Below are 20,189 nucleotides of genomic sequence, written 5' to 3'. Positions count from 1 at the left end.
CCAGTCGGCTCCCAAGATGAAATGGTTATTGCGACGTGCTAGGTTTTATTGGCCGACTATGATTAATGACTGGTTCAGATATTATAAAGGGCGCGAAGCTTGTCAAAAATTTGGTGATATTCAATTGGCTCCTGCTGCTATGTTGCATCCTATTATCAAGCTGTGGCCCTTCAGAGGATGGGGTTTAGACTTTATTGGGCAAATTCATCCATCTTCCTCAAAGGGGCATCGGTTCGTATTGGTGGCAACTGATTATTTCACTAAATGGTCTGAAGCAGTACCTCTCATGAACATGACACATACAGAGGTAATTCAATTCATAACTGAGCACATTATTCATAGATTCGGTATTCCTCAAACGTTAACAACAGATCAAGGTTCATCTTTCATGTCACACCAAGTCAGAGAGTTTGTCGAATCTTATAACATAAAGTTGCTCAATTCCTCTCCATATTATGCCCAAGCTAATGGACAAGCTGAGTCTAGCAATAAAATTTTAATCAAACTCATCAAGAAGAAGATTGAAGATAATCCAAGGAGATGGCATGAGTTGTTATCTGAAGCTTTGTGGGCACATAGAATTTCAAGGTATGGTGCTACGAAGGTGAGCCCATATGAGCTAGTATATGGTCAAGAGGCCGTTTTACCAGTGGAAGTAAATTTGAATGCTTTGAGAATAGCCAAACAAAATGATTTATCAGCAATAGACTTTTATAACTTGATGATGGACAATATTGATGAGGTTGCCGATAAACGTTTGGTTGCTTTGAAGTCCATAGAGAGAGACGAGTTGAGGGTTGCAAGAGCTTACAATAAGAAAGTTAAGTTGAAGAATTTTCAAGTTGGTGATCTCGTCTGGAAAGTGATTCTGCCGATTGGTTCAAGAGATAGAAAATTCGGGAAGTGGTCTCCAAGTTGGGAAGGTCCTTTTAGGATTACAAGAGTTGTTCCCGGAAATTCATATTTGGTGGAATCAATACAAGGGGCATTGTTACCTCGAGCTCTCAATGGCAAATATTTGAAGAAGTACCACCCGAGTGTGTGGCAGGAAGCCTAAGTAGGCAATGGCCAATATACGATTATCGCCCTTAGCACAAACATGGCCGATACATAATTATCGCCCTGAGAAAAATAAATGGACGATGGAGTGTTGACATCGTCCTTAGAACGAACACTATGCATATTATTTTTCGGTGTGCAAGCTTTGCCGAAAAACAGGGGGGCATGTGTTGACACCTGATTTTGGCAAGATACAGAGTGAAAGGGTTTTCAGCATGAGAAAGTTTCACATCGTCGAGTGGAACAACTTTGATGTTTAGGCTATCGCCATTCGACCTCATCTCAGTGGCCGAAGCTGTACTCCGAGTGACAAAATTTAGTGTTCTGAGTGCTTTTCGGCCGATTACGCCCTCATTATGACCTCAGATAAAGGAGCATTCTAAAGGAATTGTCTTCGTCTCGTCGAGGCAATTGATTTTCATATATAAATCATCTTAATCCGAGTTCATATGCAAAAGTTACAGTCAATACGGTTTGGACAGGACAGAGACCAAAATATTACGCTTGACACCAGACACATGTTGATGCAATGCGTGAGCAATTCGGTCCTCAAGACGGCCTTGAATCGAAAAACCTTCAACACAGAAAAGTTTCGCCTCGTCGAGCCGATCGATTTTCATATATAATTCGTCTCAATCCGAGGTCGTATGAGGCTTGGAGAGACAAGACAAGATCAGGCTGTGTTTTCAGTCGGAAATCCGAGTGAAAATGTTTACCATCCGAGTGAAAATTTACCGGTCGAGTGAAAGTTTGCTGACCGGATGAACTTATTATTATCCAAGTCAAATATAGTCATCCGAGTAAAATTTTCCTCCAGGTGAAAATATTCCGAGTGAAAAGATTACCATCGGAACGAAAACTTGTCGATCGAGTAAGATATTGTCTTCCAAGTGGAAATATAGTCATCCGAGTGGAAATATGGTCATCCGAGTGAAATTGTCCTCCAGGTGAAAATATTCCGAGTGAAAAGATTGCCATCGGAACAAAAACTTGCCGATCGAGTAAGATATTGCCTTCCGAGTGGAAATATAGTCATCCGAGTGAAAGATTGTCTTCCGAGTGAAAAAGTCCAGTCGGACGATCCGAGCGAAAGTCTCTAATATCCGAGTGGATGAGCTCGAATCCGAGTGAAACTGAACATGTGCCCGAAAGTTTATCAAGATGACTTCGGATGAAGAAGTGTTCAATACAGAAGTTGTGCGTATCATTAATACGGTAAACTTTGGTTTTGGAGTCATCATCATCAGAGATAGTATATGGCCTGCAAATTCACTACGAGACTCGGATAATCCAGTCTACTGCAAGACCGAGTCCGACTGGAAGGTAAAGATGACCTCGAAAAGTATTCAAGATGACCTTATTTGAAAAGGTGATCAACATGAGGGTTGTTCGTATCGTCGAGGCGCACAAGTTTGATATTTGGGCCGTCTTGATCGGAGATCATATGCAAGCTCGGCGGCCCGCACAAGGAGAAAGACAGAAGTTGGGCCAGATTCAGACTGAATCCGAGTTGGAATAGAACTAGGACTCTAGGACGTGAATTGATGTAATTTCTTGTAAGGAAAGCCTAGATGAATCCTTTACTTGTACGGGAAGTCCAGCCGCCTCTTATATATATTGGGGGTGATGGCCGATTGAACAACACACAATCGAACAAATCAATATACTCCTTTTTCATCTACGTTTTATCTCTCCACCGTTTTTCTCTCTCGTTCTTCGTTGTTCCTCGAATTTGAGAGCTGCGAATCCCAAAGCTCTAGGGGCGAGCGAATCGACCTAGGGCAGCCCATAGCCGCCGCACTCTCTGACGGGGTCCCTCCCGGGGTGTGGGGTTTCGGGTCTGCAAAAGCGCCCGCCGACTGTCTTGCGTATCGCGCTGTCGGTCGGGTCTCCTTCAACGTGAGCTGCGATGCATCACCCCCGGCGTCGAGGGTACACGTGACGTGTTCGTGTGTCAACACGATGTAAACTAGGCAACCATCTAATTAACAAGCCCACAAGCATACAAAGCAAAGTAAAATGCTGGAAATGATTGATCACAAGTAAGCCGGAGATGCAGATTTTATCTTGAAGGCCACACTTCCTTGGGGAAGTGCTAATCTCTTCGTTGGAGCGGTGGCGGCGCCAAGGTCTGGAAAGCCACCAAGTGGCTCATTGTGTTATGCTCGAGTCACCCCAACGGATAAGCCTCAAATCACTCAGGGATGGTCTTGAAGGTGATCACCATAATTTTACATACGTCTCCAGAGCACACCATAAGCAAGCAAGCTTCCAGAGGAACCCTAACCTCCTAGGAGCCCAAGCTCCAAGAGTAACAAGTTGTTGGTGAAGAAATCTTGCGGGGAACACAAATCAGTTTGGTCAAATCATAGATCGGGCCTTGATCCTATAATCCCCAAAGTCTCAAAGAGATCCTATAATCCCCAAAGTCTCAAAGAGTTGGAGCGTCTAAGAAATATGAGAAGGCAGTTCCTTTATAGTGTTTTCTCACTTTGTGATTGTTGACAGCTGACGGACCACGTGCACACCTGGTGTCCGGAAACTATGGGGAACCTTGTGGGCAAAGTGAGGATATGTATGTGAAGTGTGAAGAGCTCCTTTTTTGGTGGTAGGTGCGGGAAGGCTAGTATTATTTTTTGGGGAAAAGTCCATTTTACTCCCCTGAACAAAGTGGGTGGTTCACTTTACCCCTTGATCTACTTTTTTGCTCCTTCTAGACCCCAAACAAAATTAAACCGGACAAAACACCCCCCGGCTGGTTGGCCTCCATTTGATGCTGATGTGGCACAGTCAACGGCGGTTTTGACCGGGGTGTGGCCTACTTGTCAGGTTGGACTGTTATAGAGCTGCCGTTGCGGCCAGGGAAGACCAGCTGTGCGCAGGTGCGCCAGCGGGGCGACGCAACGCTGCAACCTGCGGGGACGAGCATGCCAATGCGGAGCGCGGCGGCGTACAAGAGCGGTACAGCGCGTAGGAGCAGCCGAGCAGGAGCACGACGATATGGGGGTGCAGCAAGGCGGACGCGGACCAGGACGAGGAGCAGGGCTGCTTCGAGGAGCTGAAGTGACGACCATGCCAAATAGCCGACGTTCACATTTTCTACTCGATGCCGCCGGCGGCCCTGCTCCACATGCCCCTCCGCCAATGAGCGGCAGCAGCCAGTGCCGCCTCGTGCTCCGCAACGTCATCTGCCACGCCCGGCCGGCGAGCTGCTCGACATCGTCGGGCCCAGCGGAGATGGCAAGTCCATGCTGCTCGAGATCCTCTCCGGCAGTCTCAAGCCGAGCTCCTCGCCTCCTACTGACCTCCGCGTCAATGGCTCCCCTGTCGACACCGCGGCCCTGCGCCGCCTCTGCGGCTACGTCACCCAGTGTGACGTTCTCTTCCCGCTCCTCACCGTGCGCGAGATGCTCCACTTGAGCGCACGCCTCCGGCCGCCTCGGTTCGGACGCGTACGACCCCGCCGCGGTCGACGCGCTCGTCGACGACCTCGCCCTGACCCGCATCGCGGACGCCATGGTCAAGGGCCTCTCTGCTCGCCATCTTCAGCCCCAGCGGCGCCCGCCACCTTCCAAGAAGACCAGCACGTACATGGTATCATCATGTGCCACTCCACTCCAAGCTCACACTCCCATGCCCATGTATGCCCACCGAGCAAGCCAAACTAGGCTCAGCCAAGCCCAATCATCCAAGCTTCACCCGAGCTTCAGCCAACACAAACCATAAAGCTAGCAACCACGAAGCTCATCGTCTTCCATGCATCCGGCAGGTGAAGCACCACCTTTACTAGCAACCATCCAGGAAGACGACGAGCTAGCGAGCGAATCAATGAAGAGCGGAGGAGGAGTAGAAAGCAGCAGGTGCGAGGTGGAGGCCGCGGGCATCACTGTCTCCGCCTGGCCTCACCCGCTCAAGATATGGAGCAGGCCCGACGACCTCCTCGACGCCACCGGCGACCCTGCTGCGCCCGCACCTCCGCCGGTGAGCCGCAGCAGCCGGTGCCGTCTACTGCTCCGCAACATCAGCTGCCGCGCGCGCCCCGGCGAGCTGCTTGTCATCATCGGACCCAGCGGCGCCGGCAGTCTACGCTGCTCGAGATCCTCTCCGGCCGCCTTGAGCCCAGCTCCTCCCCTCTTACTGACCTCCACGTCCATGACTCGCCTGTGGACGCCGCGGCCCTGCGCGGACTCTGTGTCTACGTCACCCAGCGTGACGTCCTCTGCCCGCTGCTCACACAGTTCGCGAGAAGCTCCACTTCAGCGCGCGCCTCCGCCTCGGCCAGGACGCGTACAACCTGCCACGGGAACTGTCTGATCCAGATCGCAACGGGAACGACAGCTCTATAACAGTCCAACCTGACAAGTAGGCCCCACCCCGGTCAAAACCGCCGTTGGACTGTGCCACATCAGCATCGAATGGAGACAAACCAGCCGGAGGGATGTTTTATCCGGTTTGGTTTTGTTCGAGGTGTAGAAGGAGCCAAAAAATAGATCGGGGTAAAGTAAACCACCCACTTTGTTTAGAGGAGTAAAATAGACTTTTTTCTTTTTTTGGGGGTTTTCTCACATTGTCATTCAACCACCTTGACCCTTTTGACAGTGCAGTTGTCCTATGACTCAAATAAAACAGAAACAAAAGCTTTGAGTCATCAGAAAATAATACATTTGATCTTTTGAAGTGTGTGGGTGTGGGGGGAGGGGGTCAACAATCTCCACAATAAATATTCGGGGTACCATGGCCTGAGATAAATCTTAACAACCGTAATTAGTTCCATTAATCACATTGTCATCACACCAAAATACCATTTAGAGACAAACACGCTCTCAGTTGTAAAATTACTACTTTTGTTTTCATTAGATTTTTTGCTTTTTTCAGCTCGTGGGTTCTTTCCCGTCTTTCTTGATCTTCCCCAGCGCAACCGGCTTTTAAAACCATTTCTAGTATGTTTGTTTGGTTGTTTTTGGCATGTGGTTTGTTTCGTTTTTCTTTGCCTTCCCCAGCGTAATGTCCTAGCTTTTCATAAATACGAAAAGTGTAAATTTAATGTTCATAAATTAAAGAATCTTCATGAACACATAAAATTATTGACAAAATTCTAAAAGTTCTTCATGAATTTTTAAAGATAATAAAGAATTGAAAAAATAGCAGATAAAAAATGTTCATGCAATTAAAAATTGCACGAGAATTTGAAAAAACAGTCATGAAATTAGAAATTTTTCATAAATTTGTCAGACTAAAGTTGCGAGTCGAGGGTGGACTTGCATATGGGACTAAAAAAATCAGGCCACAGTTGCGAGCCGCGGGCGAACTTGCAACTGGGACAAAACCCTAGTTGCGAGTCCACCATTGACTTGCAACTAGGACAAAAAAATGATGGGGCCCAATTGTGAATCGAGGGTGGGATTGCAACTCGGACAAAAAAAGGTCGGACCTCAGTTGCGAGTCGAGGGTGGACTTACGGGACAAAAAAAGGTCGGCCCCAGTTGCGAGTTGAGGATGGACTTGCAACTGGGACACAAAAAGGTCGGACATGAGTTGCAAGTCGAGGGTGGGATTAACTGGGACAAAAAAAGGCCAGACCCTAGTTGTGAATCGAGTGTGGACTTGCAACTGGAAAAAAGGATGAGCCCCAATTGCGAGTCAAGGGTGGACTTGCAACTAGGACAAAAAAAGGTCGCGCCTCAGTTGCGAGTCATAGATGGACTTGTAACTTGGACAAAAAAAGGGCGGGCCCAAGTTGCGAGTCGATGGTGGACTTGCAACTGGCACAGAAAAGGTTAGGCCTCAGTTGCGAGTTAACTATCGACTTACAATTGGTTCTAAAAATGATCAGACCCTGGTTGCGAGTCGAGGGTGAACTTGCAACTGGGGAAAAAGGGTTGGGTCTAGTTGTGAGTCGACGGTGTACTTGCAACTGGGGCAAAAAAGGTTGACCCCAGTTGTGAGTCGAGGTTGGATTATCAACTTGGACAAAAAAAGGTCAGGCCCTAGTTGCGAGTCAATGGTGGACTTGCAACTAGGACAAAAAAGGACATGCCCCTATTGTAAGTTGAGAATGGAGTTGCAATTGGTACTAAAATAAGGTCGGGCCCCGATGGCGATTCAAGGGTGAACTTACAACTAGGAAAAAATGTTGGGCCTCAGTGGCGAATCGATGGTGGACTTGCAACTGGGATAAAAAAATTCGGGCCCCAGTTGTGAGTCCAGGGTGGACATGCAACTGGGACAAAAAATGTCGGGCCCAGTTGCGAGTTGAGGGTGGGATTGCAACTGGGACAAAAAAAGGTTGGTCCCCAGTTGCGAGTCGAGGATGGAATTGCAATTGGGACTTAAAAGATTCGTGCCCAGTTGCGAGTCGAGGGTGAACTTGCAATTAGGACAAAAAGGTTGGGCCACAGTTGCGAGTCGAGGGTGGACATGCAACTAGGACAAAAAAAGTCTAGGTCACAGTCACGAGTCAAAGATAGACTTGCAACTGGAACAAAAACTGTCAGGGCTCGGTTGCAAGTCGACGGTGGGATTGCAACTGGGAAAAAAAGATCAACCCCAATTGCGAATGAAGAACCCTGTCTCTTTCGCTTCTAGATAGCTGACCAATTCAAATGACAAAAACACTCATGAAAAGGCTAGGAGGAAACATAATAGAGATCGAACAATAAATGGGCCTGACAAATAGACCAACAAACTATACCACACGATGACGCGAGGCGCACGTGGCAAAAAAAATGGGATTAAGTTTGCACAAAGATTGCAACAAATAGATCGGACGAACCACAACTTGAATGAGACATTTTTAAAACCTCCGATTTAGCAAATCCAATTTGAAACTGTTCAAATATTTTCTAAATTTTTATGTAATATTTTAAAAAATCATGAATTCAATAGTGTGTTCACAATTTAAAATTCATGAATTTTAATAAGTGTTCGCACACTTCAAAAAGTGTTGAGGTGCTAAAATTATCATGAATAGAAAATCGGGAATAAGAAAAATGAGAAGGAGAAGAACAACAAATATTAAAATAAACGAAAACATTCACGCACTCTACTGGGATAAAAAACAAGAAAAGTGCAATTTTATTCTCACAAAGTTTCATCATCGGATTCATTCTACTTGAACATTTGCTTACACGAACAAAATTAGACATAAAAAGAATAAATCTAATTGTTAGTTTCCGAGCAAAAGAATTGGGCCTTGCTATTTTATATTCATACAAACACACACACAAAAAAGATTGCTCTGCTACCTAAAAAGACTTGAAATACAACACTAACATGCATGAAATCTTCTATGGCACAAAGGATGCTTGAGAAAATTTTACTTTGCTTGTATAGAGACATATGCAAACAAAAATAATAAAATATGCAGGTATGGACACACACACTTGAACAAAAATTGCCAATCGCACTAGGATAATCTGCATAAATGGACAAAGAAAACAATAATAATAATAATAATAATAATAATAATAATAATAATAATAATAATAAGACAATGACAAACGCACACGCAACCCGGCACATAAAAATGAATAGAAAGAAAGAAATTATTTTCGCTATTGGGTCTGATCCAAGAAAGACAACTCAGCACACACGATCAAGAAATAAAAAACACGGGACAACAACAAGCGACAAGTTGACAACTCATCAGAAAATAAATGAGCGTTGTTGCACAATCTCATACTCTAGTAAATTTTGTTAAGGATTAATTTAATCCTAATAATCAATGCTTCAGTCGGTTGTAGTTACCGACATTGTAATTCTAACTGCCTTGTAATAAGGGTATAAATACCCGGTCTTCGAACATTGAGAAAGATTGTTCGATCATTTGCTTTCATCTTTTCACAAATTTAATCCTATGGTTCCAGGATTAGATGTGAGGTAACTATTTACGTGAAATAGCAATTCCATTTGATAGTATCTCATTTTGATGAGTTTTAGGCCCATCCCAAAAATAGCAATTCCGTTTGATGATATCTCATCTTGATGAGTTTTAGGCCCTCCCCGAAAATAATGTTCAGGAGAATAATGACCAAGACAGACGTTCTTGATTGAAAGCTGAATAAAACTGTTGCTTGTTGATGATTTGGTGCGGCATACAAGAGTATATAAGAGGGTACAAACCGACTTGGGGTAGGGGTACAAAACTGACTTGGACTAGAAGTCGTATACCATAAAGACTACTCTAACATCCCCTCGCAGTATCAACGGCAGGCTCGACGACGTTGAGACTGAAACAGATATCTTGAAACGGCTTAGTAGGCAGTGCCTTGGTGAAAATGTCAGCAAACTGTGCCGTAGAGGGAACATGAAGCACCCGAACCTGACCAAGAGCAACCTTTTCACGAACAAAATGAATATCAATCTCAATATGCTTTGTGCGTCGGTGTTGAACTGGATTGCTGGTCATGTAGACTGCTGATATGTTGTCACAGTAGACAATAGTGGCCTGCTCAATAGGCCTGTGTAGCTCGGAGAGTAACTGCTGAATCCAGATTGTATCTGCAACGGCATGTGCCACAGCACGATACTCAGCCTCGGCCGACGAACGTGAGACTGTAACCTGTCTTTTCGAAGACCAAGAAATCAAATTGTTACCAAGAAAAACACAAAAACCGGAAGTGGACCTTCGAGTGTCAGGACAACCAGCCCAGTCTGCATCAGAGTATGCGGTAAGCGAGTTTGGAGAAGAATTATTGAGGTGGAGACCATGATTGAGAGTTCCTTTTAAATACCGAAGAATGCGTTTAACATGATTATAGTGAGGAACCCGGGGATCATGCATATAGAGACATGCTTGTTGAACAGCAAAAGAGATTTCAGGACGAGTAATGGTGAGATATTGGAGAGCACCTGTTAGGCTACGATAGAGAGTAGGATCGGAAAAGGGTTCACCGGTAGACGAAAGTTTAAAACTAGTATCGACAGGAGTGCGAGATGATTGACAGTCAAGCATACCAACACGATTAAGAAGATCAAGAATATACTGGCGTTGGGAAAGAAAAAGGCTGGAGGAATCTCGAACAACAGCAATGCCTAAGAAATGATGAAGGAGTCCTAGGTCAGTCATAGAAAATTCAGATCTAAGAAGAGAGACAATATGATCTAAGAACTTTTGAGAGGAGGCGGTAAGAATGATATCATCTACATAGAGAAGTAAATAGGCAGTGTCAGAAGTTTGATGATACACAAAAAGAGAGGTGTCGGAGAGAGATGGTGTGAAGCCTATTGTTTGAATGAAGGAGGAGAAGCGTTGAAACCAAGCTCGTGGGGCCTGTTTAAGACCGTAGAGAGATTTCTGAAGAAGAGATACATGAGTTGGAAAGGATGGATTTTCAAAACCCAGAGGTTGCTGGCAGTAGACAGTTTCTTGAAGGGAACCATGGAGGAAAGCATTTTTAACATCAAGTTGGTGAATGGGCCATGAAGAGGAGACAGCAACACTAAGAACGGTGCGAATGGTGCTAGGTTTAACAACAGGAGAGAAGGTTTCTTCGTAATTAATTCCTTGTTGCTGAGAAAAGCCACGACAAACCCACCTGGCTTTATATCGTGAGAGGCTCCCATCGGAGTGGAACTTTTGGCGAAAAATCCATTTGCCAGAAACAATATTTGTATTGGGAGGACGAGGAACAAGTTGCCAGGTGTTGTTTTGAAGTAAAGCATTATATTCTTCTTGCATGGCAGCGGCCCAATTGGGATCAAGTAGAGCAGTTTTGTAATTCTTTGGAAGAGAAGTGAGAGATACGGAGGTATGAAGGTTTAGGCGGTCTTGGGGTTGATGAAATCCTGATTTGGCCCTAGTACGCATGCGATGATCATTAATCGGGGCTTCTGTAGGAATAGCACGAGGGGGTAAGGTGGGTACCGGTGAGTCCGGCGCAGCGGAAGAGTCGGACGAAGGAGTAGGGCTGGGTGGTGGAGTTGGAGTAGGGGCCGGGGGTGTTGGGGAGGGAGCAGGGGTCGGGGGTGTTGGGGACGTCTCGGGTGGGGTGAGTGTATGGTTGGGATTGGCTATGGTGGGTGTTAATGGTGGTGGTGATAAGTTGTGTTCGGCAGGTAGGGGAGTATATAGTTGGAAAGGACGGGGAGAGGGGGTGTTTGCGGAGCTAGGGGTGTTGGATGGTGTAGTAGTGTGTTGTGAGAAAGAAAAAATGTGCTCAGCAAACGTGACATGACGAGAGACATGAACGTGTCCGGTGTGAAGGTCGAGACAGCGATAGCCTTTGTGCTCGTCAGAGAAGCCGAGAAAAGCACATGGGATAGAGCGTGGTGACAATTTATTTGCAGAAGTGGCGTAGGCAATGGGAAAACAGAGACAGCCGAAAACACGAACCGCGGAGTAGTCGGGGTGGGAAAGAAAGAGGGAATAATAGGGAGTAGTGTTGGGTTTAGTTTTAGAAGGTCGAATATTTAGAAGGAAGGTGGCCATGTGTAGGGCTTCAGCCCAAAACTTGGGAGGCATAGATGATTGAATGAGGAGAGTGCGAACTATATCATTGAGGGTGCGAAGAGAGCGTTCTGCTTTACCATTTTGAGGGGAGGTGTAGGGACATGAGAACCTAAGCAGGATGCCATGTTGTAAGAAGAAAGTACGATTTTTAATGTTATCAAACTCGCGACCATTGTCACATTGGATAAAGCGAATTGGGAGGAAGAAGTGAACAGACACATAGCGTTGAAAATTAAGGAAAAGAGAATGGACCTCGGATTTGTTGCGTAGAGGAAAAGTCCAGACAAAGTGGGTGAAATCATCTAGGATAACAAGGTAGTATTTAAAACCCGAAACACTTGCAATGGGAGAGGTCCATAAATCACAATGTATTAATTCAAAGGGATAAGTGCTACAAGAACTAGAGGAACTAAAGGGAAGACGCACATGTTTGCCTAATTGACAAGACTCGCAAAACACAGAATTATGAGAGTCCCTATTACATGGTATGGTAAATTCACTAAGCATAGAAGCTAAGACGGCGGGGTTGGGATGGCCAAGCGACGATGCCAGAGATCGACGGAGGCCAGCATGGATGTTGGAGGGGTGGCGGCAGGAACTCCATTAAGAGAATAAAGATCACCGGAGCTATTGAAGCGAGCGATCTCGGCCTTGGTCAGGTAATCCTTTACAGATAAACCAAAAGGGTCAAATTCAGCCGAAACTAGATTGTCGCAAGTAAATTGGCGAACAGAGATAAGATTTTTAATGAGGGCGGGTGCAACTAGAACATCGCGAAGTAAAAGAGGTTTGGTGGAAGAGGGAAGTTGAGCCTGACCAACACAATATATAGAATAGATGATCCATCTCCAAGGATAATGGACGGGAAAGGAGATTTAGTGCAAGAAGATAACCAATTACTAGATGCAGACATATGACTAGAGGCCCCTGAATCAAAGATCCAATCCGTACCTGAGTTTCCTTGTGCAGCAAAGTTATTCATGGCCTAGAGAAAGGCAGCTTGATCCCAGCTCGGTGTCGCAGGTGAGGGTGGCGTCGGAAGCAGTGCCGGCTGGGGAGTGTAGTAGGCATTGGCCGGCTGTGGTGGGGGTGGCGTCGGGAGCAGGGCCGGCTGAGATGTGTAGTAGGCGCCGCCGTCGGTGCTGTAATGACCATAAGGAGCATACGTCGGGGCGGCGTGATAGGCATTGGCCGGCTGTCGGGGTTGAGAACCCCGGGAGCACCAGTAGGCGGCCGAAGGCCGGGTTGCCAGGCACCTGAGTATGCCGGCGGAGCACCGAGGGTGGATGGAGCGGACCAGGGCATGTGCCATGCTTGAACAAGCCCCGTCCAAGGATCATGAGGAGGCCGCCATGCAACCGAAGATGGAGCACTGGTGGGTGGTGCAGGACTCGGTGCTGGTGATGTCGTAGGCGGAACCGAACGAGTCGACGGCGGCCTGTAGATAGGGTTTTTGCCGCGGTAGTTCGGGCTAGGACGCCAGCCTAGGGGCGGTTGAACAGATGACGATGCGGACGGCCCGGCGGCAGGAGCCGGCCTGGAAGGCGGCGCTGGTGTAGACGACAGAGGAGGATGAGCCGCAGCATGAAAGACCTTGGGGCGAGAGTCCTTGCGAGTTTGTGCTTCCGCCGCGAGTTGTAGCAAGGAACGAACTTCAGCGAAGGTAGGAGGGGGCCGTATCATCGGTATGAACGAGGCTTGCTTGTCAAAGTCTTCGCTGAGGCCGACGACGACGATATTGATTAGCTGTGAGTCGCTAACTGTATCGCCGAGTTCGCGGAGCTCATCACCAATGGTCTTAACGCGCTGGCAGAACAGGTTCACCGGGGCGTCTCCTTGCACCATATTGCGAAGCTCGGTGTGGAGAGCGTTTTTCCGAGCGTCGGTGTTGCTTTGGAAGAGCTGACGGAGGGAGTGCCAGATGTTGGCAGCGGTGGCGCCGTCGTGATCGAGCATGTTGAAGATCTCGGTGGTGATGCGGGTGTAGAACCACTGGACGATCGCGAGATCGTCTTTCAACCATTGCGGATCGTCGGGGCGGGGAAGACAGTTGGCGGCGACATGCGAGCGCAGGTTGCAGCGGCCGAGGTGGAGATCGAAGAGATGTCTCCAATGGTAGTAGTTGTGGGCGGCGAGATCAAGAACTATGGGGATGTAGGGGCAGACGTCGGAGATTGTGTCAGCAAGAGATATTGGTGCGGCGAGGATGGGTGCAGGGTAGTTTTGTGGAGCTATGGTGAGGGCCGAGAGAGAAGCGGCCGCGGCGTTGGCAGCCTTGGCGATGAGTGCGGCCCGGCGCTCGAAGTAGCCGGGCGGCGGCGGCGATGGTGGCGTTGGCAGAGCCATACCCTAAACCCTAGGACCGGTATCTGATACCATGAAAGCTGAATAAAACTGTTGCTTGTTGATGATTTGGTGCGGCATACAAGAGTATATAAGAGGGTACAAACCGACTTGGGATAGGGGTACAAAACTGATTTGGACTAGAAGTCGTATACCATAATAACTACTCTTAACATTGATCGATGGTTACATGCCGACCAACAAATTCTGCATCGGCTTTAGGAGAAAGACGAGAAAAACTCGTGGTCCGACCGAGTCTTCAGGCAGAAGTACATACGTCGACCCTTATCAGTGTCACTACTTTAGCTGACAACACATAGTGGATTCCACACAAGCACTTGGTTTTATTACTTAGCAACAATACAAAACGTCTGACAACACCATCAACCAGAATGAGGATCATTCGCACCACTATTAAATTATTATCGACCGAAGCCACCCGAAACCGCCGTGGCTGCACCCATCAATCGACGACCATCCCTGCCCCTCACACGTCGCAGCTGAGCCAAAGCGGCTCGTCGAACTCGCCCAGCGAATCGTCCGCGGCGGGAGCGCCCAGCGACAGCGACTCCACGCCCAGCGCCGGCCCCCACATCGGCGTGCCGTTCTCGTAGGCGTTGCTGGTGAGCCTGAGCACACCGGAGCCGTCGAGCCGGCACACGTACAGGTCGCCGTACGGCTGGAACTGGTTCGGTACCGAGATGGGCTCGGCCATGACGCCGCCCAGGTTGGCCGTGAAGAGCAGCCACTCGCCGTCCGGGCTGAAGCACACGTGGTTGATCCGCTCCTTGTCCGCCTCCGCGCTCCCCGGCGGCCCGGCCACGTGCACCCGCCGCAGCCCTGTCCCGTCCGGCCGCATCAGGTAGATGCTGAACACGGCGGCGTTGGCCGGCTCGTGCCGGTTGGAGGAGAACGCGATCAGCTTCCCGTCCGGCGACCAGCTCGGCATCGTGTCGATCCACTCGCCCTCGGTGACCCTCCGTATCGTCTCCTCCCCGCGCGCCGCGTCGACGATGTAGAGGTTCTTGTGGCCCGACCGGCCGGACCGGAACACCACCCACCGCCCGCACGGCGACACCGCCGGGAACGCGTCGTTGCCTGCCTCCGGCCGGGTCAGCTCTTTCACGGCCACGTCGACGTCGCCGCGGTCGTCGGTGAGGTCGCTCGTGTCGAACTCGATGCGCGCCACCCGGACCGTCGCTTTCGGGGTCTCGAAGATTGGGCCAGCGGAGGTGAACACCACCCCGCTCTCGCTGGGGCTCCACGAGGTGTAGAACAGGTTGGGCTGCTTGGCGAGCACCCATCGCTTGGAGCCGTCGGCGCGGAGGATCGTCACGCCGGGGGACTTGAAGAAGTCGCCGTTGAGGGCCAAGTACTTCGCGTCCGGCGAGAAGGACGGGAAGGAGCCGTGCACGCGGAGCATGCGGATGGAGCTCACCGGGCTGCGCACCGGCTGCAGGTACGGGATCAGCGAGTCGCCCGGCGCGCCCGCGCCGCGGAAGCGGTGGTACCCGAGGCGCTCGCCGGACGGCGAGAAGAATGGGTTGTAGTGGTGCAGCTCCGGGTTGAGGAGAGAGGTAACCGAGGTGAATTGCTCCGTCTCGAGGTCGAACAGCTCAATGTGGCGGTGCCCCCGCCCCTTCCGCCGCGTCGCCACGGCAATCCAACGGCAGCCACTGCCCGCGGCGGCAGGGGTGAAGCAGTGCACGCCCGGCGGCGTCACGCGCGTCTCGGCGCCGCGGGGCTCTCGAGTCTCCGGCGAGATGTCCACCCGGAAAACGCTCCACCAGCCGTCATCGGCGATACGGTGGAAGAACACCGTGCCCTCCCCGTGCCAGGTCGGCCAGCCGCCCCGAGCAGCGACGACGACGCGGCGGGCGGGGTCGGCGGCACGGAAGACGGCGACCTCCGTCTCGAGCTCGTGGAAATCGAACGCCCACGGCCTCTCGCCGTACGAGGCGACGGCGAGGAGCTGGCCGGACGCGGACAAGGCGGGGCTCATGTCTGCCACGCCCTGCGGCGTGACCCGCACCGTGCCCTTGCTTGCCAGGTCCGTCGCGTACACCGCCGCCCAGCTCCTGAACCACGCGGCCGGCTTCTCGTGCGCGGAGACGAAGTACAGCCGGCCGCCCCTCACGGTGGGGCGGTCGTGGAACAGGCTCCCCTCGACGGCCGGCAGCGGCACGGCGCGCTCGGACCCGGGGCGGCACAGGAACAGGCCCGCCGAGCCGGTCCGCTCGGACACGAAGGCCACCTCCTCGCCGCCGTCGTCCGCGAACTGGGCGTTGAAGTTGACGGACACGCCGTCCGTGTGGCGGAGCTCCGCCAGCCCCGCTGCGGACGCGCTCTCGGGAGTCTGCGGGGCGGCGACAGAGAAGACGTCGAAGCCGAAGCTGGTGACCCCGACGGAGGCGAAGACGATCGTGCCGGTGGGCTCGCGGCCGGGCTCCATGATCGGTGTGACGGCGTGTGGCTGGTTGAGTCGAGCCGTGGTGCTGGTGCTTGTCGCTTGTAGATTGTCGGTGTGTGTGATCGAGGTGTGTGACTGGGTGGAGCGTGGCGGTATTTGTAGGTTCGCGGCGAGACTTATCTGCGGGAAGTTGGCTCGTCGGATCACTCTGCTGTCCACTCCGTGACTGCAGCGTGCACGTGGTGGGTGTGAACGGGTGCATCACAAACGGAATCTGTGGAGCATGACATATTTGTTCCTACCCGTACCCCGCCCTGCACGGTACCACTGTTTCGATCGGATGCATGACATATTTTCGTTAGGGCGCTGCTAAATCTCGACGCCCCTGTCCGTTCGATTTTTTTGCTGCTTTAAGATCCGTTCAACACTGATGTTTAATGGAAATGGCCCATGAATGAAGATCGGGATTGGGCTGCGTCTGTTTGTTTTCGTGTCGTGGTTGGTGTTTACCCTGTGCGTTGGACAGGGTTGGCATTTTTTTCGTTGTGAGCTTTATTTTGTGGGGTTGTAATTTTTATTTTTTGTTTGTTTTCTTTTTCATTTATTCTTTTGTATATCTTTGATTTTATTTTTTATTTTCCTTCATCTTTTTTGTGCATTTGTCTCATTAATTTTTTGTTATATTTTGTCTTCCTATTTGTTTCTTGATAATTCTAGTTTTTTTTAAATTTTTTTGTTATTCCTTATATCTGTTCAGTAGCACTTTTTTTTGGAGGAGTCGGTAGCGCTCATTTTCAACTCGACTACAATTGCATGTGTGACAGTAGGTTTGCAACTTCAAGTGTTGCCCTCGATTGCAACCGCATGCCTACACAACCGGCTGCAACTGACATTTTTTTATAAATGGGCGATAGGAGAGGAGGGGAGTTGCATGTCCGACAATAGGCTTGCAACTACAAGTGTGACCCTCGACTGCAACTTCATGCCTACACACTCGACTGCAACTGACCTTTTTTTTTGTTTTTTAAGGGAGCGACATGGAGGGAGGGAGTTGCATGTCCGATACTAGGCTTGCAATTGCAAGTGTCGTCCTCGACTGCAATTGTATGCCTACACAACCAATGCAACTGACATTTTTGTTTTGTAAGTGGGCGTCGGGAGAGGAGGTAGTTGCATGTTCGACACTAGGCTTTGCAACTGCAAGTGTCGCCACCTAATGCAACTACATGTCCACACACCACTACTACAACTAACCTTTGTTTTGTAAGAGTGGCGAGAGAGGTGAGTGGGGTGCGGCTGCATGTCCAATACAAGGCATGCAACTGCAAGTGTCGCCCCCGAATGCAATTGGTCTTGTGTTTTTGTCAGAGGGCGGCGGGAGGGGGTGGGGTAGTTGCATGTTCGGGAGGGGTTGGGGGCAGTTGCATGTCCACTACTAGACATGCAACTGCAAATGTCACCCCCGACTGCAATTGCATGTCTTTCAACATGGTTGCAATTGGACTTTTTGTCATGTTGGGGGAGGGGGAGTTGCATGTCCGACGCTAGGCTTGCAACTGCAAGTGTCGCCCTCGACTGCAACGGGATGTCCGATAGTAGGCTTGCAACTGCAAATGTCGCCCCCGGCTGCAACTGACTTTTTTTTTGCAACTACAGACTCGGCTTGGGCGGCCTGCTATGCAGACTTATTATTGACCTTTTCTTTTACTTTTTCTACTTTCTTTTTTATTTCAATTTTACCGTTGTGTTTTGAATTTGTATTCTTCTTCTTCTTTTGATTGTTAAGAAAAACAACGCAACCCACGTTGGATGCACACATTTGCATGTCCTCCATTTGTATGCAACTTAATATTCTTTTCTTTTGAAAAAAAGTGCCACACTATTTAGTTTGTCTTGTTTTCATTTTGTTTCTTTGTTACATTAAAGATTGATTTTTGTCATAATATACAAACTGTCATAAAATAAAAAAAGAGAAGCAAGATGACGCAGGAAGAGAAGGACTGAACGATGAGCTAGACTGGCGACAGAAAAATGTTGTTTTATTTACTTCTCTTGTTGAACATTTTTTCCCATGTCAAGAAAAAAAACAAAGACAAAGAAACAGATGGAGAATAGAAACTTGGCTTGTCCATTCAATGAGCCCACAAAGGGGATTTATACAGAGTACATCATAACAGGAAGCTAGCTATGTACGGGCATGCACAACGTGCACATAGGAGTGGAGCACGGCGTGCAGTTACAGATCATGTACATGGCGGGGGACACGGTCCCTCTGTTATACAGGCGACGGGCATCTTCCAACAGAAACAATCAGCCCAGCCCAACCCAATAAACAAACAAACAAACAAGAGAGAATCGAAAAAGGCCCAGCTAAGAATAAAACCCAGCAACTATCGAGTAAACAAACAGGCCTAATCTGCCTTAGGTGACATCAGTCGACTTAGACTTCGACTGAGACCTAGACAGACCCATAATTTATCGGTTGTGCTAATTCTCAGTCGACTGAGAATTACTGAAGTCTTAGTCGACTGAGTTACGTGGAATTTGTTCGCTATCTCGGCCCTAACTAGACCATCGATTGTTTGTTCGTATCTTTTCTTCTAGGCTTTTCGTTTCTTCCTGGGCCGTCGTTTCATTCGTGTACTTGGGCTTCTATGTGATTATTTTTTGTTCCGTGAGCAGTGATGCCATTGCTTTTTCCTGTTTCTCCTTTTTGATCGAGAGGGTCGTGTGACCCCTTTTGGCCTTTTTTTGTATTATCAACGACTTTTGCAACGTGTAGGTTTGAGTAGTGGTATAAACTTCACATACCTAGTATTTATTAGCTTTAGTTATTTTTTATTTTCCTTTTGTTTTTGTTTAAATTTAGTCATTTTGTTTTTTATTTTATTTATCAACCCATTCATTTTGTTTTGGCTTTGCTAAATCTTTGTCAACTCGCAAACCGTTATATAGATTTTTTGTTCTGCTGTTTTTGTTTAAAAAATCTGTTTCTATTTTTTTTCTTATGTCACTTCTATTTTCTTCTTTTAGTTTATTTTTATTTTTCTTATTTTATTGATACTTTTTTGGAGCACGGCTTAAAATCGTGCATTATGCTATTTCTGGATGACTATTGTCTAACGCGTATCTAAGTCCTTCACACGTCAAATGAAATGTAATAAGTCTTGTGCTTTCTCCCAGTGGGCTTTATGGTTTTCCGTGTGGCACGTTTGGTTTGTTCTCGTTTTCGCGTGCATGCGGTGTCGGTCTGTGGGGTTTCCGAATCATTCCTTTTTTGGTTTTTTTTTTGCCTTAGGCTTTTTGACGTCTATGCAAATTACATGTTTCGGGTGTATGTGTGCGATAATATCGTCTTTTCTAGGTTTTTTTAGGGGTGGATGCTCTGATAAATGTACGTGTAATAGCTCGTGTCCACAAACCTGACAACACTAATGGTTGCATTTTTTTATTGTCCCATCGCCTGAAAAAAAACACACAAATATGATTCATTCCACGGGGAATAAATGCATTTTTTTTCTGTTCCGAGGAGAAAATGTCTCTTTTCTGTAGTTGCATGTCTAGCTCTATATATGCAACTGCAAGTGTTCTCCACCCCTGCGACTGCAAATGCATGTCTTAAGCATGCCCGCAAGTCTATGGTGTTTTATTGAGGGACGCGAAAGTTGCAGGTTTGTTGCTAAGCATGCAACTTCACATGTCACCCCAACTGCAAGTTCATGTCTTCAACGTGACTACAACTCACTGGTTTTTTACTAGAGGTAGGGGTAGTTGCATATATGCTGCTAGCTGCACAACTGCAAAGTGTCACCTCGGGCTGCAACTTTATGTCTTCAACGCTACAAAAATTCAGTGGTGTTTGTCGGGGAAGGGGGCAATCGCATATCTACCACTAGGCATGCAACTACAAGTGTCGCTCCAGTTGCA

At 48.5% G+C, this 20,189-nt stretch overlaps 1 protein-coding gene across 1 annotated transcript; it reads right to left on the bottom strand.

Moving 5' to 3' along the window:
* Positions 1-14,176: 14,176 nt before the first annotated feature.
* LOC109757957 (uncharacterized) lies at positions 14,177-16,462 on the bottom strand. Its single transcript, XM_020316802.4, has one exon. The coding sequence runs from the start codon at positions 16,302-16,304 to the stop codon at positions 14,340-14,342; it is 1,965 nt and encodes a 654-aa protein (XP_020172391.1). The 5' UTR covers positions 16,305-16,462; the 3' UTR covers positions 14,177-14,339.
* Between the last annotated feature and the right edge of the window lie 3,727 nt (positions 16,463-20,189).

The sequence above is a fragment of the Aegilops tauschii genome, chromosome 2 (genome assembly GCF_002575655.3).
Source record: "Aegilops tauschii subsp. strangulata cultivar AL8/78 chromosome 2, Aet v6.0, whole genome shotgun sequence".
NCBI lineage: Eukaryota > Viridiplantae > Streptophyta > Magnoliopsida > Poales > Poaceae > Aegilops > Aegilops tauschii.
This window is presented reverse-complemented; position numbering and strand designations above follow the sequence as displayed.

Coding starts and splice junctions, on each gene's coding strand:
- LOC109757957 (XM_020316802.4), bottom strand. CDS start 16,304: ATGGAGCCCGGCCGCGAGCCCACCGGCACGATCGTCTTCGCCTCCGTC.